Below are 27,212 nucleotides of genomic sequence, written 5' to 3' on the forward strand. Positions count from 1 at the left end.
TTCATATAGAAACTTTGGTAGGACGGTCACTAGGCATAAAGGAATATGTGGAAAATAAATGTTTACATACAAGGAATATATGGAAAATAAGTTTATGTGTCTGTGTATGTATATACATAAAAGCTAATTTTTTTTTTAACAATGAGATATTTAGGGTAACTACTACATATGTTTGTCATATCTGAAACCTCAGTCCTCAGGCATCTATCAGGTGTTACATTAAACTTTACAGAATTGGAAAGCATCTTAGGTATACCTGGATCCAATTCTCTCCGCTTGCAGAGACTTATCAATGGTAATGCAAGGACAAAACCCCAAAGCAACAACAAAATTTCTGCTTTCCTTATTTTTAATATTTCATAAACATATTTATGGTCTTTTACTTACATCTTGACTTAATGCCATGAAACTCCTCTGTAATTCTTTTGCAAACTCCAAGTTATTTGTGACTTCCTGGTACTTAGATACGGCATCCTAAAATAGCAGAGACAAGACCCAACTTTACTAAAAACACAAAGAACTACAAATTAATTTTCTTATTAAAAACAGTGAGCATATATAGTCTTTAATAAAATATAGCATCTTTACCAGCTGATCTTGATTAAGCCTTTCCCCTTTGTTCATTCGTTCCTGGTAATCATCAAGCTTGCCCTACATTAAGAGAAAAAAAATATTATGCCCCACATTAAAATATATGCCAGCCTAACCATGATGAAACAACAAACCTATAAAATCCTCTAAAGTTCATCTCAAATTTTGATGTAAAGATACTTTTTAGTTAACTTCAATTTAAGTTAACGCATAAGTTAGTTTAATAGTGAGCTAAAAAAACGAATGTAGGTATTCTAGCCCCTGTAGAATGACACCAAATTTTGTACAAGCCAATGACATAACATTGCTTATTCTTTAGGTTTTTCAAAAAGGATATGCATCAGATGGCCTGCACAAATAATTCCTACCCACACAAATGAGGGCCACAATTTGGTTACAATCCTGATACAGGAGCATATCAGACATTTTATAGTGCTAAATTCTCTTGTCCCTCTCTTGCCCCTTGCCAAAGAATTCATGAGACTGATACAAAAAGCGTATTTCGCCCGAATAAAACCCAAGTGCATATTATCTTTGAGGTGCTTCATCCATCATGCTTTTAAATAACATGATACTTTGAGTTATCACTTCACCTATGGATAGTGTGCTAGTCAACAGCTTTGCTTTATTTTCTCACCCGTGGAATTAAATGTGTGACAGTGGGAACAGAAAACTCACCTCTGGTTTAAGTCATCATTATTTTCACTAAAATGAAAACTTTGACAGTTTCCCAGGCTACTACTATTTGATAAGACCCCAAAGAAAAGATACCCAAGTAATGCAATAGTCAAGAATTGAGTTGTTTAAAAGGTCAGAACAAAGGGAGTAAATAGAAACCTAAATTAAGGGGGAGAAAATTTATTTTAAGAGTGGGGACAGAGGGAGGGGCAGAAGGAGAGAGAAAGAGAATCTAAGTAGACTCCATGCCCAATGTGGAGCCTGACATGGGGGCTCAACACTGAGTTCATCACTTGAGCTGAAATCAAGAGTTGAAAGCTTAACCAACTGAGTCACCCAGGCACCCCCAAAGGGGAAAAATTTAATTAATATAAATCACAATAAATTATGAACACACACTTGTTCCTTACCCATCGCAAAAATAAAATTAACATGAAACAAAACATAAAATAATTCTGAGGGCAGCCCTGGTGGCACAGCGGTTTAGCACCACCTGCCACCCAGGCTGTGATCCTCGAGACCCAGGATCGAATCCCACGTCTGGCTCCCTGCATGGGGCCCGCTTCTCCCTCTGCCTGTTGTCTCTGCCTCTCTCTCTCTCTCTCTCTGTGTCTCTATGAATAAATAAATCTAAAAAGAAATAAAATAATTCTGATAAAATGCATTCAGGGTCAAAATAAGTTTAAAAATAATACTAATTCATTTTAGGTCAAATGATACATTTCCTTTGTACTAGAAATAGTCAACTTACATAACCATTCCACCCTAAATTAAAAAGCCTAATGGGATACCCGGGTGGTTCCGTGGGTTAAGCATCTGCCATTGGCTCAGGTCATGATCCCAGGGTCCTGGGATTGCACCCCATGTTGGGCACCCCACTCAGTGGGGAAGTCTGCTTCTCGTCCTCCCCCTCAGCTCATTCTCTCTCTCTCTCTCTCTCTCTCAAATAAATAATCTTAAAAAAAAAAAAAAGCCTAACAATTCCTAGTTATCTTGGAGGTAAATAAAACCAAGATAAACATTAAAAACGTTAAAGGCTGGGCGGCTCAGTGAGTTAAGGGCCCGCCTTTAGCTCAGGTCATGATCCCAGGGTCCTGGGATGGAGCCCCACATCAGGTTTCCCGCTCGCTAGGGAGCCTGCTTCTCCCTCTCCTGCTCCCCCAGTTGTCGCCTGCATGCGTGCGCTGCCAAATAAATAAATCTTTAAAAAAAATTAAAGGTTGATGAAAGTATCCAATTGTATTCTTAGGCGGATTATTTCACAAGATAACCTCCAGCTGAAAGTATAAAATTTAGGTTTACCAGTTGAAAAATGAAGGCAGGCCTAATTCCAGGTAAAAAAAGATACGATCAACTGCCTTTGAACACTCTTTGAGGATGAATAAAGACAGTTCATTCTTTTTTAAAAAGGTAGGCTACTTTTCTTTTAAGAAATTAGAAACCAAACAAGATTTGCTTTTAATGATGACAACTTAGAGTATAATAATACCTAATTATGGTCAGGATTCCTCTATTTAGAAATATACAGCTAATAGAAAAGAGGAGATTGGAAAGAGGGCCTGAAATGTAGTGCTGGTACAGCAAAAATTCTGAATTCACTACCACGCAAAAGAAAAACAGCTATTAGCTTATAGCTGGCATTTATTATCTTCCCTTTTTATACATTTTTCAAAGAAGCTGTTGCTAAATCTAAAGTAATAGAGTTGAGCACACTATGTATCCCTCCTAGGATAGAGTTTTATTTATCTAGCTTAGCTTTATCATTTAATGACTTAAGAACTTAAAACATACATGCCAATCAAAATGAATGTCAAATCAAATTCCTAAAAAATGTATACATATAAATATATATATGAAAAGGGTTGTGTTTTTTTAATGTTTGTTTTAATGTTTAATGTTTAATTTTTTTTTTTAATGGTTTTTTTTTAATGGTGGAACTTTTTTCCTTTCGCTTTGTTTTATACACTTAGATATTCTGCAATGAACACACACCGTTTGTATAATAGACTAAAACTTCATACCATAAAAAAGGTATTAAGAATGACAGATTTTAAGATTCTGCCAAGATGTTAACATGCAATAATCCTTGAATATGAATCTATACTATCTCGTATCACAATAAGCTATCCTCAAGCAGAAAAGCTCCAATTTTCTACAAAATAACAAATTTAGGGCAGCCCGGGTGGCTCGGCGGTTTAGCGCCTGCCTTCAGCCCAGGGCGTGATCCTGGGATCCAGGGATCGAGTCCCACGTCAGGCTCCCTGCATGGAGCCTGCTTCTCCCTCTGCCTGTATCTCTTTCTCTTTCTCTGTCTCTAATAAATAAATTTTTTAAAAATCTTTAAAAAAAAAAAAATTAGTATTTACCCAACCCAAAACTCTGAGGCATCTGACATCTTCCGAAGATGGGTACATCTGCAGTTCCACATACTCTTCTACCATGTGACCTTAGCATTGCCCCCACTTAGAACTAGTCCAATTCCCCAGCCACTATAGTAAGTGGGCTTCAACCACCAGAGTACAGCAGAAGTGATCCTGTGTGACTTCCAAGGCTGTGTCATACAAGCAGTGTTTCTCTGTCCTGTTTGCTGGTCACTAAAACACTCATGTTTGGAGCCCCAAGCCATCCCGTAAAGAATCCAATAACCTTGAAGTGGCCATGCCATGAGGCAGCCAAGCCCCCAAGAGGCCTTACGCAAGAACTCTGATCAGCAATCCTAGTGCTAGAGTCATGCTAACCCAGGCAACAGACATGAGGGTGAACAAGCCTTAAGTCTCCCCAGCTGAGGTGCCAGGAATCAGAGCAAAGACACGAATGCCACCGTGTGCACCATCTGAATCCCCAACAGGCATAATCTGTGTGCATAAGAAAATGGAGTAAGTTTTGGAGTAACTTATTACACAGGAGCAACTGGAACAAGGTTAAAAGGGAAATCAAAAGACAGGGAAAGCAGCTGCTATGTGCAACTGAGTTTCAAAGTACAGCTCTTCACTGAACAGTCACCAAAACTATGTAGAAACTTTGCAGCCAAAACAAAGATCTATTTCATTAAAACTCATATATCTAATTTGACTTTTATGTTGCTAGAACGGGTTTCAAATTTTTCAATCCATGATTTAAGAGCCATAATTTTTAAAGGGAGGACTGACACTGACACCATAAAAAATGAATCTACTTTGACAGAAGAAACGTTTAAAAAGTCATGATAACTGAAAAATCTCAAAGACCTTTTGAAGGGGATTTTCAAAAGCTGACCCACCCTTCCTTATACCTGGTGAGTTGAATTAACGCAGCTGTAGTGACGCAATCAAAAAATGTCATTAATTCCATGATGGGAACTACAGCTCTTTTGTAAAATATTTTTCTAACCATAGTAAAACAAAAGTCTCATTACAGTCTTACATTTCTTCCTCGATAGCCATTAGTATTTGCTATTCTATTAAAAATATTCTAGCCCCTTGTTCTGACCTAATCTTCAAAAAAGCAGGATGCTAAGTCTGGTCAAAGTTCCTAATAAACAGCCCTCATTTAAGGAAACTCAAACTTACTAATAAGACTGCAGGGACCATTAAAAAACTGTTCCACGTTAAAGGGCTAGTTTTGGTTTGTTTGTTTTATCAGTATAATACAGGATCTCCTGGCTGCTTAGGTTTATAGGGACTTATCACCACAGAATTTGAAGAGAACCTCTGTTCACTATTACATACGATGAGCTCTCTACATTGTAGGGACCTTGTGTTGATCTATAAATCAGTCATTTTTAAAGTGCGGTCCCCAAACCAGCAACCTATCAGCATCCACTAGGAACCTGTTAGAAATATAAATTATCATGGTGCCTGGCTGGCTCAGTCCATGGAGCATGCAACTCTTGATCTTGAGGTTGTGAGTTTGAGCTCATGGTGGTATATAGGTCACTTAAAAAAAAAAAAAAAAATTAAACCTTAGAAAAAAAAAAAAAGAAATGTGAGGTCTCCAGCACCATCCCAGGTGCCTCTGTGTTTTATCAAGCCCTCTGGGTAATCCTAATTGTGTGCTTAAGTTTGAGGAAACACTCACCTAGATCAAATACATTGTAATTCCCTTGTAATATTGGGTCCAGTAGAATACAGAAATAAATTATTCTGAATCAAACATCTGAAACAAATTGTGACCATAAAAATTATATGGCAGCCTCAATCTGGTTCAAGTTTAGCTTTAAACAAACTCAGAAACCTTGTTGAGTGGTGGTTTCCTAAATAAACCTAGTCATTTACATAAGAAAAGATCCATTTATGATCTGAACACTGAGGGGTTACTATCTCCCATTCACAGTAGTACTTTCATTACATTATGCACTGTCCAGAAGCGTAGAGCACTTTATAATTAAACTGTACTGGTGAGTGCCAAATTTTGCACGAGCAACAGAAAGCCTCTTAGGACAATCAACTGGTCCAATTTTTTGCCTTTCAAAATGAGGGTGGCTTGCAGTCCCAGCTTATTCCTAAGTAGCTTTCAGAGATTTAAAACAACAACAACAACAACAACAAAAAAGGATGTGGTATCTGCAGGAGTCCCAAGAATCTCAAAGACAAATGACACTATCTTGACTGGCTTCATTCCTACTGTCACATCCCATTCAAATGGCTTAAATTAAGTCCAAGTAGAAAAACTGTTCATTTGAGGTTAAAATAGCAGTATGAACTAAACAATTATGTAAACAAGAACTTGCTTTTCACAATGACTGATCCAACATGAACTCCAATGAACACAAGGGGGCAAGGACAGGAGTAAAAGAGCTCTGAACAAACACAGCTTTTTTCTTCCCTAAGCTAGACCATGACTACCTAACACCTACTATTAACAAATTGGTCAATTACTCATAGCATCCACATAAAATGCATATTAAGTATTTTTTTCTGGAAAATGGAGCTGTTTTCCTAGCATAAATAGATATCTTCATTAAAAAGCCCATCACAATACTGATAACAAAAGCCTGTCCTCTGAGATTCTTTCTACCTTGAAACACCTATCTTGAAATTCAATTTAGGGTTCCTTTCAAACTACTGAGCATCCTGAGAGTATTAAATATTCATCTGCAGCACCCCATATGAGCAAGATAAAAATCAGGCCATTTCCCAGAATATCCAGTCTCTAAAAGGGAACCACAGGATAGAGATGTGACTATACCCAGTAAATGTCAAAAGACAGTATGTGGCCCTAAGAAATAATTACCCCAAAAAGTGCTGCCCAGTCCCACCCTAACTCCTCTTTGTTGCTTTTAATAGTTGACAGTATTCACTATGTAACATTCAAATTTAAAATATCAAGTAACTAACCCAATCAGCAAGGGCTACTATCAATCAGATTTCACCTAACTAAAAACTGAAAGACAAGGCAGTTAATAACTCGCCTGAGGTCATCAATTCCAGAAAAATCATTTGTGCCTCAGTATGTTCTTCCTTTATGTCATTCTGGATTCTAGCCCTTGTTACATTTCATTTTTGCCCTGCTGCTGTTCTCCTCTTTTCTCCAGAGTATTATTATGTTACTAAATTGCGGTACAACTAGATCGTCCGTTCTAGTGGAGATGGACGCCCAAAGGTTTCATCACCACAAAAGTTGGTTTACTGAAATCGTTTTTTAAAAATTTGGCACAGGGGATCCCTGGGTGGCTTGGCGGTTTGGCGCCTGCCTTTGGCCCAGGGCGCAATCCTGGAGTCCCGGGATCGAGTCCCGCGTCGGGCTCCCGGCATGGAGCCTGCTTCTCCCTCCTCCTCTGCCTCTCTCTCTCTCTCTCTCTTATAAATAAATATTTAAAAAAATAAAAAAATAAAAATAAAATAAAAATTTGGTACAGTGCTATGAGGGTGCCAGAAAATGAATATCCAAAATAGCTACCCTCCTGAGCTTTCTTTCCTTCCTTCTAACCCCAAAAATTCCATAAATGAATAAAGAAAACTTTTTAAATTACACAATTAAAAAGAAATAGCAAAAGAGACTCTAAAAAAACAAAAATTCTCTAACTAGACAATTATAAATAGTTACAACAAGAAAGATTAGGAGGGGACATCTGAAAAAACTAGTTTGGCTATCCAGGAAACAATGTAACTTCTGTTCTCAATTAAAGAGATCTCCAAACTGAGACAAAAAAAGTTAAAAACGAAGCCTAAAATAACAAAAGTAACGAGAGCACCTATCTCTAAGTTACACCTATCTCTAAGTTATTCTGCGTCTCTCCAAGCTAAAGAAGTTACTTCTATAGTACTGAAAATCTACAGAAAGACAAATGCAAAAACAAAAGATCAGGATTTCTTTTCTTCTCAACTTCCCATAATATTCAGTGGCCTTTCCAGATACTATTTCAAGTCCCCAATCCCTACATCCCCCGTTCTTCACCTAGAAATATCAGTACTCACTGTGCCCACATAATGGCACATAGGCACAATGGCAATAGGCAGCTGTCTGCCTCCTGTTCACCCTCCACCAATTCAATTGACAGTTGCTAGTAAAATTCATAGGAGACAGGAAAGAACAAGAAAAGCTCCTCAATTGTAAAAAGGAAGGTAGAGAGAAATATATATATACAGTACAACAATCTATAGATGATCCAGAACAGCTCTCTTCAAATGCTGGAAGCCTTCTCATGGAGCAGAAGTCTGCTCTGTTCCAGAAAACAAAGTAGTAATACTGTGGGGAGCAGGGGGAAGGGTGGGTTGAGAGGTGACTTCTAACAAAAAGATCTTAAAGAGTTGCCCAGGGATCCCTGGGTGGCGCAGCGGTTTAGCGCCTGCCTTTGGCCCAGGGCGCGATCCTGGAGACCCGGGATCGAATCCCGCATCGGGCTCCCTGCAATGGAGCCTGCTTCTCCCTCTGCCTGTGTCTCTGCCCCTCTCTGTGTGTGTGTGTGACTATCATTAATAAATAAATAAAATCTTTAAAAAAAAAAGAGTCGCCCAAAACTGAAAGAGAGAACCAGGCCCACTAAGACCGACTCAATGCAGAAACTAAGTGAATACTTGTCAAGAATGCAGGATTTCTTAAACAGTAAGAGAACGTTTTTCCAAGCAAGTTAAGTAACCAGGAGTTTAATTTGATAAGATTTTTGTCCCACTGACGAGGAAAAAAAAAAAAAAAGGTAGAAGGTGAAGCCTGTAAAAATCTTTATTCCTCGACCATGGCTGTAATTGTGTAGTTAAGTCTGAATGAATGGAAGCAGCTGACCCTAATTGGAAAACAAAAAAGTATAATGTTAAAGAGTTCCAGTATCACTTACTTTGAATTATATTCATAAAAAGTCTAAAGCTTGTCCATTTAGAAAACAAATGATTGTTGATAATCTTAACGAGTATCTTTTGAATTATCAGTTGCTTAAACCAAACTACCCTTTAGGATGAGTCAATACCACTGAATTTTTTGAACTCTGTTGAGAGTTCAATGTAAAAACTTGGGAACTGTAATTCATTTAAAATGGAGACCAAAGGGGGTTTTTTTTTTCTCCCAATGATTGAAGTAGATTTCATTAACTTCTATGTTTGGATAACAACATTATGGGGAACACAATTAAATTTCTAATAATTTACAACGATTCAAATACCAAGAATCACCTATGTCCCTCCTTCCTAAGGCTACTTACAAATCATGCTTATAGTACCAAGATTTTAAAGTGTGCTCTAGTTGCCTACTCAACAACGTTACTCACTGAAAAGATCAAAAGAAAAGAAAATTCTTCAGGAAAATTTCTATCAGTAAAAACACTGCAGTAAATAGCTCTGTACAAAAATCATTTTCTCCCTCATGGATTAATCCACCTTAACAGGGTTTTTGCTGATGAAGCTACAAATACTTCTATATAATGATTTAGTCAAACTAACAAGTATTTATTTAGAATCTACGATGTGTAAGGCACAGTGTGATATCATTCATAATCTCTGCCCCAGAGATTTCTACCTATTTAGAAAAACACATAAGGTAAGAAAGAACATAAAAGAATATAAAAATGTAAAGGAAGTATAGAGACAATAGATAGTACAGAACGTTAAAGGAAACAGTCTACTTTAGCTGAGCATGGCCAAGAAGCACACCTTCCCTTTTCCTCAGGAAATATGAATTCTGAACTCTGCCCAATAGTCTCTTTCATGTATGTTTTTGCGCTCATACTCCAACAAAAGCACCGGAGTAACTAGTGGGAGAGATAAAGAAATGAGCAGAAGCCAAGCAATTTACAATTCCAACTTTGGCTGAACGTCTCTCCTGCTACTCTCTCATTCTTCTCTATTGCTTACATACAATTCGTTGCCCCCCCAAAAAGGGACCAATTACTAAAAAATACCCAGAAGTTTGGAATACAAGAAATAAGATGGAAAGGTTGACACACCTCCTCTACTTCCTCCCACTGGTAATGCTTTTCCCAAATTACCTGGTCTACAACATACCAAGACTGAGTCAAGAAGAGCAAATGTGGGTTTGGGACTTACTTATGCATAGACACTTCAGAATTTAACTTTAGAAGTTCATTTTATTACAATACAGATGTCCCAACAATACTATGGGACTTTACCTACACTGTTATTCTCAGGATCTCACTACCTGAACAGCCTACAAACACAAATTTAACAAGATACTAGTAAGAGTTTAACAATGAAGAAATAAAAAGCTTTTTCTTTTTGCTTTGTGTTTTAAAACAGAGGAACTCCAATTAAAAGACTTAAAGTAAAAGGCCTCACTTGGTTTTGTATCAGCTTAAACATGAAAAATCACTTATATGTTGCAGAGCATTAAAATTCTAATTACCCCCATAATATAAAAGATCTTGGAATTCACTCACTGACCTAAATTGGGTCATTTTTACCTAAGCATCTCAGTTTACTCTTCTGTAAAATGAATTTGACCAAATGCTAAGAGGACTGTAAGATCTTAAAATATCTTAGATTCTACTAACAATATAGTAACAAAATTAACACCCTGTTGTTGTAATTTTAACATATGAAAGTATTTAATTTTTTTTAAACAGTACTAATCTTCCTCTAGTTCTAAATATAAACTGTGACATTAATTACATAAAACTCTGACAAACTGTATGTTTAACCTCTAAGTCACACAAAATGTATTCGGAGAAAAGCATTTGCCACGTGGGAATTATCTACAGTAAAATAACAGTGGTCAGATTAAACCAATTCATCCTCATTACAATACTTGGAATTCTACTCTCATGCCAAAAAGATACCCATGTTAGCACACGAGGAAATTCTTATCTTTTCCTTCTTAAATTCAAATTTTAAATACTTCTCTCTCTCTCTCTCTCTCTCTCTCTCTCTCACACACACACACACACACACACACACAAACACACAACACACCCAGGCAGGCAGAGAGAAACAAATGAAGCATTATAAATTCTTTTTTTTTTTTCCTGTGACAAGGTGAATGCAAAACAAAGTAATCTTGCCCTCTGCATTGCAGAGAAATAGTTCATGCAACCAATGGGAGAAGCGAATACATCAGAGATTTTAACTGTCATGAACTTCGGATGTTAGCCCCAAGAAAAAATTTTATTTACAAAATAGTTAAGAATATTTTTATTTCAACATACTTATTAACAAAGAAATTCTATAGAACAAAAAAAAAAATTCTATAGAACAGCTGCATTGAGAATTCTAAGTAGAGACACACTGCAGTGCTCTGAAAGGAAATGTTCTCTTCTCTAACAATGACAGCATCCTTTTTTCAGTATATTAACTGAAAAGATACAAAGAGCAAATAGACTCTAGGGAACAGTATGAAAAACAGGACATTTTGGCTATCACTTCTGGTCACATATTGGTTACAAAGCTCTCAGGCTGTTTTGCAAGAGAACGCTGGTTAATCTTTCACCTACCAAAATAACTAGTGTCTTTATTCTACATCAAAACTGATTACATCTTACCATATAAATTAAAATTAAGGCTTGGTTTCAAAATCCTGTCTTGCATAGCCTAGAGCCTAGTTCTATACCAACAAACTGATGAAGAAAACTAGGCAATCACTCAAGTAATTATTACTTATAAAAGTTAAAAGATCTGGAAATGGGAGTTTTGCACTTCATTCTTTCCATTATAGCTTCATTTCTCCTCTTTGCTAAACACACACCAAGTCTTCATAAGCCCAAATTTCAAAAACTACCAGACCATTTAGTTGCATTACATAATAGGATCATATTTCATTAATGTTAAGCATGCATTCTCACTGAACAGATGCTTAGCTTTCCCCTCACGGCTCAACTTATTAGAAAATTAACAAATAACTTTGAGTTTTAAATGCAATGCAACAAAATTATTGCAATTCTCCAAGTCTTAAAGTAATACTACATATCTAGAAGTAATTCTGGTCAGGATACTTGATTTTAGAATCCATTAAAAAAGAGATTTTGTCCAGTAGACTCATGAATAGGGCAAGCCTGAAATACAGCTCAAATAGAAGTTGCTACGTGGACTGAAATAAAAAGGTATCCAGTTATAAATACCACCTTACTTTATACTGCATAAGGATTTCTACAAAGGTTCAAAATTGATTTGTAAAGTAAATCCTATTTTAGGTGTATCAGAAATGCTCACTATTACAAAATCACAGTTAAAACCTTTCACACGGTAAATCATCTAGATAGAGAAAAAATGCGATTTAAACTAGAAACCAGATATGCTTAGAGAAAAATCCAAATGCCTTAAGTTTCTCAGAAAGTTAAAATTAAATTTCAATAGTAATTGAGTCACAACATCAGTAATGTAAAAATTTAGCTATTTAACAAGTAGGTAGCTCATCCTTTGAGTTACCACAAAACCTCACTTAACTGTAATTTGACCTTCCACCAGCACCCAGAACACAGAAGATAGGGGGGAAAAAAAGATATGAAGTACTTTTGTTACTCGGTGTAGTTTTTTTTTCTCAACCAATACAAGGGAACTTTTTAGTACTTAACAGCCTAGTCTATAATCTCTGAAGTAACAGTTACATTACTTTCTTCTCTATAAGGGGGGTGGGGGGTGGTTAAAACAGGGGCTGGTGTTAGGCAACATATATAAATCCACACACGAGTGACCTGTCACTGTCAAGTCCTCATAGGGCCTATAAGCTAAACTCTCATACACATTTGGAGCACTAGACTCAGTCACTTTGTAACTAACCTGGCTGCTAATCAGTGCCTGACTTTACACTAAGGACTCAGAAAAATTATTTTTCAGTCGGTAAAATATAAATATCTACATTTAAAAGTCTTTACTTACAATATTACATCGTTACTATTTCTCTTTTGATTCCTATCCTAAAAGAAGGCACGCATTCCTAAGAATTCTGAAAATTAAACTACTCAGGCATCAACCACCTTGACAGGATTGCTTATTGTAGTAAGAGGATTTAAAAAAACACCTAAGTCTCAGAATCAGAGTAGCAAAACTAAATTACATGGCTGACTCAGAAGAGTCACTGAGTTACTGGCCTTGGGCATGCATATTCCATATTTAAACGTAGCTACATTACAAGTAAAATACTTTTGTTGCCACTGATAAATTTAGTATTTGTCATTTGTAATAAACCACACTTATTTATCAAAATAAAGTATTACCAAAAGGTAGACATCTACAAGTAGTGCATGTCGGGATTTCAAATAAAATCAAAAAAATTCAAGTAAAATTCCCAAATAGAGAAAATGAGGCAGATTCGCATCGAATCCAAAAATGTTTTAAAACTCCCCCCAAAACATAAAATCATTGAACAGCACTAAAATAATTAAGGCCTACACCATTTTCTTCAAGTTCTTTGCTGCGGCCCAAATTTCAGCCAGCTTCAGCATCTGAGGTAATACGGTTAGGTGGATGGCTAACTAAACGTTTTTAAAGGACTTCGTCAAAATTCAGGATGTTATGATAAATACATTTTCCTAGAAGAGGACAAGCACAAGTCATGCAGGCAAAGTTATAATTTTTAAGATAAAAGGCAAAAAAGTTTGCATAGTAGCTACAGACGTAATGACCCCGTGTTTCGTGCTACGGATCTGCTTCTCCCTTTGCAGCTCCAGCCTTACAGGAGGCTGCATGGTGGACTCACCCCGCGGAGCCCCTCTCCCTACGTGCGCACACACACACACGCACACGCACACGCACGCACACACGTGTCCCTCCGAACAGTAGGTGCACTGTCCTGCGCTGGGAGCGTCAAACAAAAGGCCTGCTTGAGGACGAACTCCCGGCCCGACCCCGCACGGCTGACGACTGGGTCCAAAAGCTCGTGGGTGTGGCTGCCGTGTTTCCTGGAGGGGGGCGCGGAGGGCCGGCCGGGGCGGCCGCCGGTGCCTGCCCTCCCCCTCCGCTTTCGCTTTGTGCTCACAATGCAGCTCCGGCACAGCGCTCCCTCGGCTCGCGGCCGCCGCCATGTTAGACGCGCTCTCCATGTGCCCGCGGGCCCCGCCACCCCCTCGGCCCCCGCCGGCCCCACGCCCCCCCGCGGGCCCCCCTCCGGGCGGCCTCCCTCCCCCCGCCCTGTACGGTCCCGGAGGGGCAGGGAGCCGCGGCGGAGAATCTCGGGATGGAGTTGAGCGTGAGGCTGGGGGGGGGGGGGCACCTAGACAATCGGAACAAAGAAGGAAACGTGGGGGCGCCCGTCGGACGGGGGCGCCGGGGGTGCGCGGCACGTCGAGGCCCCACTCAACACGGGGCCTGGTGCAGAAGCAGTCCCCGGCGAGGCTGCGGGGGGAGGCCGCCGGCAGGCCCGAGGCACCAGGCCCGCGGCGGCCGGGCAGCCCCGGGCCCCTCCCCGCACCCCCGCACCCCCCCGCGGGCCCTCGGGGCGGAGAGCGGGCATCACCGCAGGGCCGGCGGCAGGACGCGCCCGGCCTCACACGTCCCAGCCCCGAGGCCGGAGGCGACGACGAGCGGCCGGCCCAGGTGACAGGCACCTCCCGCAGCCGCCCGCGGGCGGGGCGGGGCGCGGCGTGGGTGCGGGTGCGGGTGCGGGGGCTGCGCCGGGGCCGCCGAGCATCCAGCCCCCCCGCCCCCGCCAGCTCCTGGCACCTTTTTCTTCTCCAGGTTCCGGAGTTTCTTGTCGATCACCCCGAGGATCTGCTTCATGGCCTCGGTCTGGACAGCGCCGGTGCCGGTCGCGGGGTGCTGGGAGGCGGGCGCAGCCGCCCCGGCCCCCGCCGCCCCCGCCGCCGCCGCCGCCTCGCTCCCGGAGGAACCCGACGGGGGCGGCGGGCCCGACGACTTGCTGCCGCTTCCGCTGTGGCTGGTGGCCGACGGCATCTTCAGACCGGGAGAGGAGACAAGAAAAAGCGGGAGAGAGGAAGGACGAGAGCGGCGAGTCAGGCGGCGGACGGGGCGAGACGCGGGACAAAACGCGCAGCGGGCGGGAGGCTGCGCGAGCGGGCGGGCGGGGCGGGGCGGGGCGGGGGCGGGGACGGGCCGGCGCGCGCCGCCGGGGCAGGAAGACACCGAGGGCGCGCGCGCGACCCGCCAGCGGGGCGCCCGGCCCGGCCCGGCCCCGCCCCCCGCCCCCCGCCGGCCTACCCGCCCCGGGGCACCGAGGCTCGCGCCGGGGGCGGGGCCGGGCAGCGCCGGCCGCCAACGGCCAGGGCAACGGTCCCCGCCGCCGAGGGGGGCGGGAGGAGGGAGGAGAAGGGCGCTGGTGACGGCCCGCGGCGGGGGGCGGGGGAAGGGCACTCGGGGCAGCTCGGGGCAGCTCGGGCAGCGGCCGTGTTCCCCGTCGGCGCCTCGGTCCGGGTGGCGCTCACCGTGCGCGCGCGGAGGCCGCTGGAGGTCCCGAGGGGGCGGCCGAGGGGGCGGGGGTGGCTGCGCGTCCCGGGCAGTGTCGTGCGCTCCGTGGGCGCAGGCCGCTCCGCCCTGTCCCCGCCGCGCCGAGCGCCGCTGCTAGTGAGGCGGAGAGCCGCGAGCGGGCGGGACTTGGGCGGCCGGCCTCCGGGGCGGAGGGGGCCTTCGCCGCCGCTCGGGCTGCCCGGCGCGAACGCCTGCGGGGAAGGGCGGCCCCGGCCGCGTCCCGCCGCCCCCGCGCCCGCCGCCGGCCCGGGGGGTGAGAGAGGGGGCGCCCGCTCGGCGCGGGGCCGCGGGGCCGCGGGGGCTGCGGGGCGGCGCCTCGCGGGCGGAGCGGCGGCGCGGCTGGGGTCCTTCAGGCGGGGTCGCCGGGCACCCCGGCGGGGACAATAGGTGTCAAGCCGCTGGCCGGGAGCTGGCGCCTGCCCCGTGCGGAGCCCGCGGGGGGGGCGGGGGGCGCGGGGGCAAAGGTGCCTGCAGGCGAGGGGTGCGCGCAGCGCCTGGTGCACAAGCCCTGCCGCGTGCTCGGCCAGCACACGCGCGCACCCCGGAAGGTGTCTCGAAAAAAAAAAGGCGGTTCCGCCGCTTTCCGCACAGAACATGCACCCGGCAGGTGACCTAGGAGCCCTGCGTGGAACCCGCGGCTCCGTAGCAGCCTTAAGCCCCCGGACTCGGGTTAAAAGTCATCCCCTCCGTACCTTAAGACGACCCTTAGCCGACAAGCCCGGGTATTAACAAATTAGGCTCTTGTTTTCTTTTTTGTCTCGGATTTACCTGATACTCTTTAAAAAGAGAGCGTTGCATGAATACAAAAAAAACAAAAAACAAAAAACCTTCTTCTGCTCCAAGAGGGTAAGACAGACCGACCCGTCCTGTCATTGAAGCGGGGGCGGGGGGTGGACAGTGAACCCAACACGGGCGAAGAGGATGAAGAAAATGGATTAAAGACCCCAGTCAACGGGGAACTTCAGCCACCTAATGTCTGACAATAGTAAATGACCAGCGCATAATTCAAATTCTCGGAAAAGGGGTTTTTGAAGAGGGCTCCACGGGAGCCCAGCGTTCCCTGGGGAATCAGGGCCTCCTGGGAGCCGCAGCCCCGAGGCCCCGGCGCTGCGCCGTGGGTCCAGCCCCGTCCAGGTGTTCTTGCGCACCTGAATGCGTGCGGGGAGCTCTCTAGTGCTAGGCATTGCGAACAAAACGAAACTATCTTCGCGGAATTTCATCTTAAGCGTGGAAAAGAAAAGCGACTGTCCCATAGTGGAACGGCACAGAGGAAGTCAAGAGCCACCCGGGTAGGTGGTCAGGAAAAGCCCTTAGGGCCACCTGAGGCAAGATTGGAGGACACGCGCGGAAGGATGCCACGCAGTTAACCTTGAAGGCAGGATTTTCCAGGTACAGGGAGCACCCAGGTGTCGGGGTCTGAGATGGGAGCGCGCTGGCTGGGCTCAAGAACAGCCAGCAGGCCACCGGCTGAAGCAAAGTAGGAGAAGAGGTCAAGGACATAAAAGAGGCGCCGTGTTTTGGAGCCCGCCCGGGCCATCACGAGGACTTTGGAGGACTTTGGCCTTTGCCGAGTGAAATCCATAGTTTTCATGCAGCAGAGTGACGTGGTCAGCCTGGGCTTTTTTTTTTTTTTTTTTTTTTTTTTTTTTTTTTAAATAATGATAGAGAGGCAGAGACACAGAGGCAGAGGGAGAAACAGGCTCCATGCACCGGGAGCCCCACGTGGGACTCGATCCTGGGTCTCCAGGATCGCTCCCTGGGCCAAAGGCAGGCGCTAAACCGCTGCGCCACCCAGGGATCCCCAGCCTGGGCTTTAAAAGAAATCCTCCTGCTGCTGTGTAAAGAATTTACCGTTGTGGGTGGATTAGAGGTGAGACGGCGAGTGGGGCAAGCGCCCAAGGTGGGAGCCCAGTGAGGAGGCTATTGAAATAATATGGCCCAGAGTCGGTGGTGGCCAAGGTCAGGGGGTCACAGTGAAGGTGGCAAGGATGTGTGGCTGGATGCTCTGTATGGTGATAATAGAACCAACAGAATTTGCCAACAAATTGTAAGGTGCAAGAGAAGTCAAAATTGGCCTAAGGTTATTCAAGATTGAAGCACCTGCACTGCTAGGCCCAGAGGCTGGAAAGGAAGACTTAAAATCCTTTAATCCCTTGCATCTCTTAGTATGCTCACCCTGCCTACTCCCACTGTCAGAACCTCAGGCCCTACCCTGGGCCTACTGTATCAATCCGCATTTTAACAAGATCCTCAGCTGATTTGCATGCACATTGAACTTTGGTTGGGGGGGGTGTGGAATCACTGCTTTATTCCTTAGAACTTAACCAATGTCTTTAAGATCAGACATGAAAGATTCTATTAGACAAATTCTCCCCAGATGGACAAGAAACTCCAGAGATGGAGCACAGCACTCCGTTTTTAACACCATCACACACATACACACAAGCCCCCTCTTCTCCCTCCCCCATGATTCTAAAGTTTGGAGACCTCTTAATGTATGATTTGGGTTTGAGCTGAAGAGGGCTTGTGAGAAGGAGGGGTCTCCTCCGCCTTTCACTGGCACATCATACAGTAACCATCATAGAAGCATAAAGGCCCATAGTCAGCTAAGTTAGGCTTTTCTTCAAGGAAAAAGGAAAGATGACAACACAGGTGACAAAGATTCTCACTTGAGGGCGGGTATCTCACAGCCCCAGTATATCAACATAGGCTAGCTTATGCTGCAGTAACAATCCTAAAAGGTCTGTGACTTAAAACAGGGGTCTGCAAGTCCAGGGCCAAGTGGCCTTTTGTTTTTGTAAAGCTTTTTTGGGATGCAGCCACACCCATTCATGTGTATGTTTTCTATGGCTGCTTTCATGCCACAGCAGAGCAGAGTTGAGTAGTTGTGGCAGAGACAGTATGGTGTGCAAACCCTAAAATACTCCTACTTTACAGAAAGAAGTTTGCCAATGCTCTGCTTAAATGATACACATCCATTGTGGTTCAGCAGAGGGCTATGCTTACAGCAGTCAGTAGATTAAGGCTGATGAAGAAACCATATCTCCTGTGTTGCTGATTATTATAAGGAAAGAGAACTAGGGAGTATCTCTAGTCAAATACCCCAGAGAGACTTGCCACATGTGTGCTCACACCCCACTGGCCAGAAAGAATCACATGATCCCACAACCAAGAGGTGCTATCAAATGCCTAGCAGCAAGCCAGGTAAACCAGAAGTATTTGGTGAATATACATACCTGTGTCCATGCTCTCACTTCCTACAATACAGTGATCCCAATCCCATCTCCTTGGTTTTTGGACATTTTCACCGTTGTGTATTCAGGTCAGCAAGTCCAGGAAGACCAATACATTTTAAGGAAAATCACTGTCTTTTAGTTTGATGCCTTGGTCCCAGCAAACCAGTTATCTCTTTCCTAATTGACAGAAAGGTAACTGAAGCTATGTTTATGTGAATTTTTAATCTTTTTTTGTAAAGATTTTATTTGACAGCACAAGTAGGAGGAGTGGCAGAGGGAGAAAGAGAAGCAGGCTTCCCGCTGAGTAGGGAGCCAGATGATGTGATGATGTGGGGCTATGATGCGGCACTCAATCCCAGTACTTCAGGATCACGACCTGAGCCAAAAGCAGATGCTTAACCAACTGAGCCACCCAGGCGCCCCTGGATTTCTAATCCTTTACTGTTTTTTTAACCTTTTTTTTTTTTTTTCTAATTCAAAGCCATGCAGTAGCTTGGGGGCATTGTATCACTGAAGAAACAAAATTTTTTTCCCAGCAAACCAGTGGGAGAAACAGCATATGCCTATCCAGGAACACCCTGGAGATACTGTGAGTTCAGTTCCAGACCATCACAATAAAGCAAATATTGCAATAAAGTGAATCAAATGAATTTTTTGGTTTCCCAGTACATAAAAAAGTTATGCTTACACTATACTGTAGTGTATTAAGTGTGCAGTAATAGGTCTAAAACATAATGTATAAGCCTTAATTTAAAAGCATTGCTAAAAAAAAAAAAATGCTAACCATCATCTGAGCTTTAAGCAAGTCATAATCACTAATCACAGAACACCATAATAAATATAATAATGATGAAAAAGTTTGAAATTCTATGAGAATCACCAAGATGTGACACAGACACTAAGTGGGAAGATGCTGTTTGCTTGACCCAGGGTTGCCACAAACCGTCAATTGGTAAAAAAACAGTATCTGCAAAGCACAATAAAATGAGATATGCCGGGATCCCTGGGTGGCGCAGCGGTTTGGCGCCTGCCTTTGGCCCAGGGCGCGATCCTGGAGACCCGGGATCGAATCCCACGTCCCACGTCAGGCTCCCGGTGTATGGAGCCTGCTTCTCCCTCTGCCTGTGTCTCTGCCTCTCTGTCTCTCTGTATGACTATCATAAAAAAAAAAAAAAAAAAAAATGAGATATGCCTGTAAATGGAAAACACTCCAAAGATGTTGGTTTTAAAGTTATATTCAATATTAACATATTTTAATAACACAAATCTCCTAAGTTGACATTTATTTCATTCATTAGACCACGGCACTCTGAAGTCTTCACAGGCAAGTGAAGTGAATAATTGAACTACTTATCCTGATCATTTTGGCAAAATAGTCCAGCTACTTCAACTTCAATCACCCAATAAACTAATGCCAAGCTTATTTATAATAAGGAACTGAGGGGAACTTTCATCTGAATCATGTTCCCTCTCTGTGTCAGATTGACAGAAACCTAGTCTAGGTATGAACTACAGTGTTCATACAGCTAAGGCTTTTAAAGTCTTTTAAATTTGTTTTTCAGTCATTTTACTACAAGTGAGCTATAAATATTTTTCCAGTTCTGCCCTGTTAAATGATAATGTTGCAATTATTCGTCCATGTGTCCTTGAGTCCCCACTAGACTCTGAGCCTTACAAGAGAAGGTAGTTGTTTTGTTTAGTTTCTTGTCTCTGCATTCTCAGAAGCAATAATATGCCTGGCACAAATGTTTTTTTAAAGATTATTTATTTATTTGAGAGAGAGAGCTAGCAGGGAGGGATGGAGAGGGAAGGAGAAAGAATCTGAAGCAGACACCACACTGAAGAGCCCAATGTGGGGCTCCATCCCACTACCCTGAGATCATGACCTCAGCCAAAACCAAGAGTCAGACACTCAACCAATGAGCCACCCAGGCACCCCCTGGCACAAATGTTTTGTCAGTAAACATTGCCTACTATATTAACATAGCAGTATGGTATTGATATTATTCTTATTGTTGATCCATACTGCCTCTTACATGATGGTCATCAGCTGAGATAACATTCTTTTCTACTTACATTTTCATGTGTCCACCTTAATTTTAAGTTAATATCACTTTTAGAGATATGCTTCATATTCTGTAGAGGTACAATTCATCCAGAATAGTCTTTTAGGATTTCACAAAATACTGTCGTTTCTAATTGAACACTCTCAGAAGCTACGCACTATTTTCAACATAATAGCAAAAATACTTTGACCACAGGCATTAAAATGTTCCATAGAGTTACTTACGTGAATTGTACATTCTCTTCACTTAATGTTCCCATTTCAATGGTTCTCAACCTGTGGCAAATTTTGCTCCCCTGAGGATATTTGGCAATGTCTGGAGGTATTTTTAAGTGGTCACAACTTGTTGGGGAGGGGGGGCACTGACATCTAGTGGGTAGAGGCCAAGGATGCTTCAACATCCTGCAGTGCACAATGCAGAATTATCGAGATGAAAATACTGATAATGCTGAAATTGGACAACTCTATTTTTTGAGGCCAGAAATGTAGTTATTTGTTCCAGTACTTCACAAGTAAAAATATTCAGATGACAATGATGAAAAAAAAGTCTTTAGAAAGACGATGTGCATGCAGAGATGTAACACTGAACTATAAACAGATTATCATCTTGCATCTTGGCAACTGATGCATAATCATGGTCTCTCTCAGGCAATACATGGTATATACTCATTTCTTCCACTAATACTTACAACCCACTGTGAACAATAATCTTCTGAGAAAATTTCCTTCACAGCAACATTAGAAGGAATGAAACTTTGTGTATCTCAAAGTTACATGCTAGGAGAATATAAGTGCAAAGGTAACTAGCTTATTCAGGATTGTTTCTACAATTGTTTAGGATCTGTATTATGTCAAGAATAACTTTCCCACCTAAGAGCAGACCTGCCCCTACATTAACAGTTAACCCTTCAGGTGTTAATAACATTTTCTCCTTTTTGAGGGTCTAAGAACTAGACTGTTTAAAGGTCTCCTAAGCACTCAATGGCTAAACTAAAGACATGGAAATTGTTACTGAAAGATGTAGGTCCTCTGTTACTTTTTTTTTCTTGTATAAATCTCCAGTGAGTGGAGACTCTGCAAAGGAGAGAGGTATGGAAGCCCCAGCTCACCATAAGGCTCATGCTTTATCGGGTGTTTCTCAAAATGGGCACTGCCCACGACCTTCCAAACCACCTGAAGCACTGAGAATGAAGGTCCCTGAACTCCACCCCAGATATTGCAGCTAGAGCCCAGAATCTGAGGCTTAGAAACATGCATTTTATAAACCACAAACTCCCCTTTGCACATTTAAGTTTGTCAATCTCTGCTCCATAGACATAGCATGCTTATTTTTGCCAAAATAAGGACCATCGACACTCAAACAAAAACTCCTCTTCTCAGGGTACCTTCTTCTCTTTCCTCCCAGGGAATGCTGTGAGGGGCTTTTAAGTAGGGCATGTTGATAATCTCCAGCTAGGCAGGAAAGGACCAAAACACGTGTTGCTGATTTGGGCAAGAGCAATCGGATTCCGAGATTGGAGAGAAAATGCTCAGAGAAATAGGCTGTGCAGAGAAAACAAGCAGAATGTCAAAGGGAAGGTAGGATCAGGGAAAGAAAAAGAAAGGTGACTCAGCAGATCTTTAATCTACTAATGTGCCTTATGCCTGGAAAGCTGATGGCTGAGGAAGAGGAGCAGGAAAGGAGCAGGGGAGCTAAAAGGCCAACAGGCTTCACACTCACCTGGGGGCCTACTTAAGCCCCTCCCCTCGCAGGACCCTATCCCCAGTGGGGGCATGTGCGGGTCCCCGCAGCTGATAATTCACATTTCTGATTAAGTCCTCTACTGACAAAAAAAAAAAAAAGTCCTCTACTGACGTGAGTGCTGCTGGGCTGGAAACCACACTCTGAGAAGCACAGGATACAAATAATTTTTTTTTTAAGGTTTTTGAGTTTTTTTAGGTCATTGGAGCAAGGGGAAAAAAACTAAGGGGAAAACGAAATTTTAGAAGGTAGTCAAAAGTAACAGTAGTATACTCTAATACGATGTTTTATGCATCCACTTTTTGTCATATTCTCCTCTCCAAGAGTCCAGAAGAGAAAGATAGATTGGCTAGGTCATACTGGCTTAAGATGTTGCTTCTGGAGGACAACGAGAGAAGGAACCAGCAAACTTTTGCCTAGATTCTTCTGGTCTAAACCAAATGTCTGCGGCAGCCCTGTCCTACTGCACAGTCATATTTCTTGGTATTCTTTTGAGTTAGAGCTGGTGACTCTTCTCATGAATGCTATGCTAATATCCACCTGACGATTGTAGAGGCCAGTTCTTTAGGACAGTGCAGGCTGGTTCAACGAGAGAAAAAGAAGAAGTAATAATACAGGAATAAAATACAAATTATAATTCAAGGTACAGATGACCCTTGAGCAATGAGGGAGTTAGGAATGCTGACCTGACACCCTCCTCTGCATAGTGGAAAATCCGTATATAACTTTTGACCCTCCCAAAGCTTAGCTACTAATAATCTACTGTTGACAGGAAACACTACTCATAGTATAAACAGTTGATTAGCCCATATTTTGTTTGTTATATGTATTATATGTTCTATTCTTACAATAAAGCAAGCTAGAAAAAAAGAAAATGGTATTAAGAAAATCATAAGAGAAAATGCATTTACATTAATGTACTATATATTTATTGAAAAAAATCTGCTTGTAAGTGGACCCCGCCATCACAGTTCAAACCCCTTGTTCCAGGGTCACCTCTATTTTTAAAACCTTTGTTTTCTTGAAATTGCAAGAGTAATACAAACTAGTAGCAAATAGGTCAGGTAAGAAGCACATTATGCAAAAAAGCAAATTTAACAGTTCAACATATTGTATAATAGTTTTATTGAGATACAATTAACGTGCCATAAAACTCATCCTTTTAAAGTGTACTATTCAGTATTTTTTAGCATATTCACAGAGTAATGCAAATATCACCATTCTCTAATTTTTTGTACATTTTTATCACCCCCCAAAGTAACATGTACCCATGAGCTCCCCATTATTCCTTCCTCTGGCCACTAGCTACCACTAACCTAATTTCTGTCTCTGTGAATTTGCCTATTGTGGACATTTTATATAGATGGCCCTGTATAGTATGTGGCCTCTGTGTCTGGCTGATTTCACTTACCGGAGTATTTTCAAGATTCACCCATGTTATAGCATATATTTCATCCCTTTTTGTGACTGAACGGTATGCCAATATATGAATTCCATTCATCAGCTGATGGACATGTGGGGTGTTTCCACTTCTTGGTTATTATGAATAATGCTATGAACATCTGTGTACAAGTTTTTGTGTGAACATATGTTTTCAATTCTCTAGATATATTCTTAGAATAGAATGCTTGAGTTAAGTAATAACTCTGTGTTTTTTTGTTTGTCTTGTTTGTTTCAAAGATTTCTCTTTTTTTTTAAGTAATCTTTACACCTGACGTGGGGCTTGAATTCACAATCCCAAGATCAAGAGTCACACATTCTACTGACTGAGCCAGCCAGGCACCCCCATGTTCATGTTTTTGGGCAACAGCCAAACTGTTTCTCAAAGCAGCTACACCATTTTACCCTCCTACCAGCTCTGTATGAGGCTTCTGATTTCTCCACACCCTCGCCAACACTTATTATCCGTTTTTTTTTCTCCTATTAAAGCTATCCTAGTGAATATATCTCTGTGAGAAGTGGTATGCATCAAACCCCCCAAGGTTTAAACAGGATTAACTTCTTTAATCAAGGACTTACATAAAGATTAACATCTTTAAACAAGGATTAACTTCTCTGCTTTGGGTGGCTTAGATGTGATTTTGTGAGAAAGTAAGGAAATACAATTATATTTCAAGGTGTCTTTTAACTTTACGGTTAGAATCGTCATTGCCCTGCTATATACATTCCCAGGCAATTCTATGAAGTACCTCGCTAGTGAGTCCTTGAGAAAGTACCAGATGAATAACACTGGCAGTGGATAGACACTCAGACAAGTCTAATGATTAGGACTTGACTCAAAGTTAGGCAAAAATAGACAGTCACTTACCTTAAAAGCTTGATTTTCACATTAGGAAGACTTGTCAGCCCCCTTCTTATTTCTCCAACAGTCTGTTCACTCAACAAATACTTTCTTAGTACCTGAGTGTGCCAGGCACTGTACATGTTGGTACACAATGCTGTATAAGACATAGTCCCCACAGCCTAAAGGAAATCAATGTTGAAAAGGGTAGACTGACATATAATGAAATAAAATTCAGTGTCGTATATACCTCAGTGAGGTAACACTACAGTCATCAAAGTAGCTAAAACTTAAAAACTGAAATGGCTAAGTAATGGCGAGAATGTTCAGCAACCGGCACTCTCAAACACTGTTGATGGGAGTAAAAAATTGACCTACCCACTATAGAATAGTATTTGGCAGCAGCTCCTAACGCTGAATATTCCCATACCCTACAACCCAGAAATTCTACTTTTAGATACATACCTAATAGAAATGCACATATAAGGTAGCTGAAGGATATAGATAAGAATGTTCATAGCAAACTGTTCTTAAATAGCTAAAAATGGAAACAATTCAAATGTCTACAGTAGTAGAAAAGGATAAATAAATTATACAACAGAACACCACACAGCAGTGAAAATTAACAAACTGTTATTAGTAACAACATGGGTGATTCTCATAACACAGAATGTTGAATTAAAGAAGCTGGATGTGAGTGTATGGAAGCTTTTTAAAAGGGCAAACTAATTTATAGGACAAGAAGTCAGAACAGTGATTGCCTTTGAGGCTAGGTAATGCCTGGGATGAAATAAGAGGGCTTTGGAGGTCCCTGCAATATTCTATTTCTTTTTTTTTTTTTTTAAGTTTTCTTTTTAAGGAATCTCTACATGCAATGAAGAGTTTGAACACATGACTCTGAGATCAAGGTTTATGTATACAATGGAATATTACTCAGCCATTAGAAATGACAAATACCCACCATTTGCTTCGACGTGGATGGAACTGGAGGGTATTATGCTGAGTGAAATAAGTCAGCCGGAGAAGGACAATCATTATATGGTCTCATTCATTTGGGGAATATAAATAATAGTGAAAGGGAATAGAAGGGAAGGGAGAAGAAATGGGTAGGAAATATCAGAAAGGGAGACAGAACATGAAGACTCCTGACTCTGGGAAACGAACTAGGGGTGGTGGAAGGGGAGGTGGGCGGGGAGTGGGGGTGAATGGGTGATGGGCACTGAGGGGGGCACTTGATGGGATGAGCACTGGGTGTTATTCTGTATGTTGGCAAATTGAACACCAATAAAAAATAAATTTATTATTTAAAAAAAAGTTGCATGCTCTACTGACTGAGCCAGCCAGAGACCCCACAATATTCTATCTTTTTTAAGAGAGAGAGAGATAGAAGGGGGGGAGGGACAGAGGTAAGAGAGAGAAAGAATGGCAAGCAGGCTCCACACTCAGGATGGAGCCCAACGTGGGGCTCAATTCCACCACCCCGAGATCGTGACCTGAGCTGAAATCAAGAATCATATACCTAACTGACTGAACCTCTTTTTTTAGAGAGAAAGAAAGAACAATATTCTATTTCTTGATGTGAGAGTGACAGTTACACTGATGTATTCACTTTGTAAAAATTATTGAGCTGCTGCACACTTAAACAGTTTGCAGATTTCTGTATGTATGTTATACTTTAATATAAATGTCTCCTTAAAAGATTTCACTTTCTTATGGACACAAATTTGGGCAAAACCAGAAGCCTGTACAAGAAAGAGAGATGGCTCACAAGTCAGAGTGGTTAACTCTGTATAGGAGGAACCAGGGAAGGCTCTCTGAAAATGTTGCTAGAGCTGGATTTTTGAAAGATGGATTTTACAAGCAGACAAGAGCAAATAAAGGAAAGAGGCATTGCAGGCAGAGGGAGCAGTATGCACAAAAGCACACAGAGGCATAAAATCGTATGGTGTGTTTTAGGAATCATAAGCAGTTTTATATTGTTGGAGTATTAAGTGGAGAGGGATGGTAGGGAGGGAAATGCAGATGGTAAGACTGGCCAGGTAAGCAGTGACCAGGTCCTGAAAATCCCTTTCATTCCAGCTAAACAGCTTTGGCTTGAACTGTAGATCTTAGGTTTTCCATGGAAATATATTCCCCTGAAGCTCTGACAGAAAACATGAGCTATCTCATTGGAAAAATGCGCACATACAGTTTTGCATATCATTCACAATTCTTCTGATGCCCGTCCATTGACTTCTGCTTCATACATCTCAGATTAAGAATCCCATCCTTGCAATAGATAAATGGAGATTAATTAAAGAGCTTTAAACAGAACAGAGACAGGATCAGATTTATATTTTAGAAAGATAAATGAATGCAATATGGAGGTTAGATTGGAAATCAGGCCAGGGTGACCTATAGGAACTGATTAAAATGGTAAAAGAACAAAGAAGAGCTTAACAACTACGTGTCAGAGCTGAATTCTACGGGTGTTCATAAGTAGAATCGTCAAGGATTGGTGGCTGGTTAAATGTGATTGAGGGCAAAGATAGCCCTTGGGATTCTCCTGTGTTTCTACCTTGAATTAGGGTCAGACCACCTACTAAAGGAAGGAATTAGAGAGTGTCAGGGACATTTGGATTAAAAACTATCCTCTTTCTCAGAAAGAAGTAGATGATACCCTAACTCGTTAGGCTTCAGGTGCATTCTGATTAGTGTTGGGGCCCAGGCTGCTGACCTCTGGTAACATCTGCATTTGGGCCTAAGGCCTGGGCAAGAGCAGATCAGTCTGCATGCACAAATTCATAAAAGCAGTAAGATTTTGCCTTGGGAAATGTAAGCAGATTCTGACACCCACCATCAC

The 27,212-nt window shown here is 42.4% G+C and overlaps 1 protein-coding gene across 1 annotated transcript in view; it reads right to left on the minus strand.

Annotated features, from left to right (window-relative positions):
- CAPRIN1 (cell cycle associated protein 1) overlaps window positions 1-15,158 on the minus strand; it is a 37,539-nt gene extending 22,381 nt beyond the window's left edge. Inside the window, exons 1-4 of the mRNA XM_041773769.1 lie at window positions 15,005-15,158; window positions 14,286-14,516; window positions 589-651; window positions 388-474 (exon numbers count right to left, since the gene is read on the minus strand). Coding sequence (XP_041629703.1) covers window positions 388-474; window positions 589-651; window positions 14,286-14,516 — 381 coding nt within the window. The 5' untranslated portion in view covers window positions 15,005-15,158. The remainder of the gene's footprint in view (window positions 1-387; window positions 475-588; window positions 652-14,285; window positions 14,517-15,004) is intronic.
- Window positions 15,159-27,212: the final 12,054 nt, after the last annotated feature.

The sequence above is a fragment of the Vulpes lagopus genome, chromosome 11 (genome assembly GCF_018345385.1).
Source record: "Vulpes lagopus strain Blue_001 chromosome 11, ASM1834538v1, whole genome shotgun sequence".
Taxonomy (NCBI): Eukaryota; Metazoa; Chordata; class Mammalia; order Carnivora; family Canidae; genus Vulpes; species Vulpes lagopus.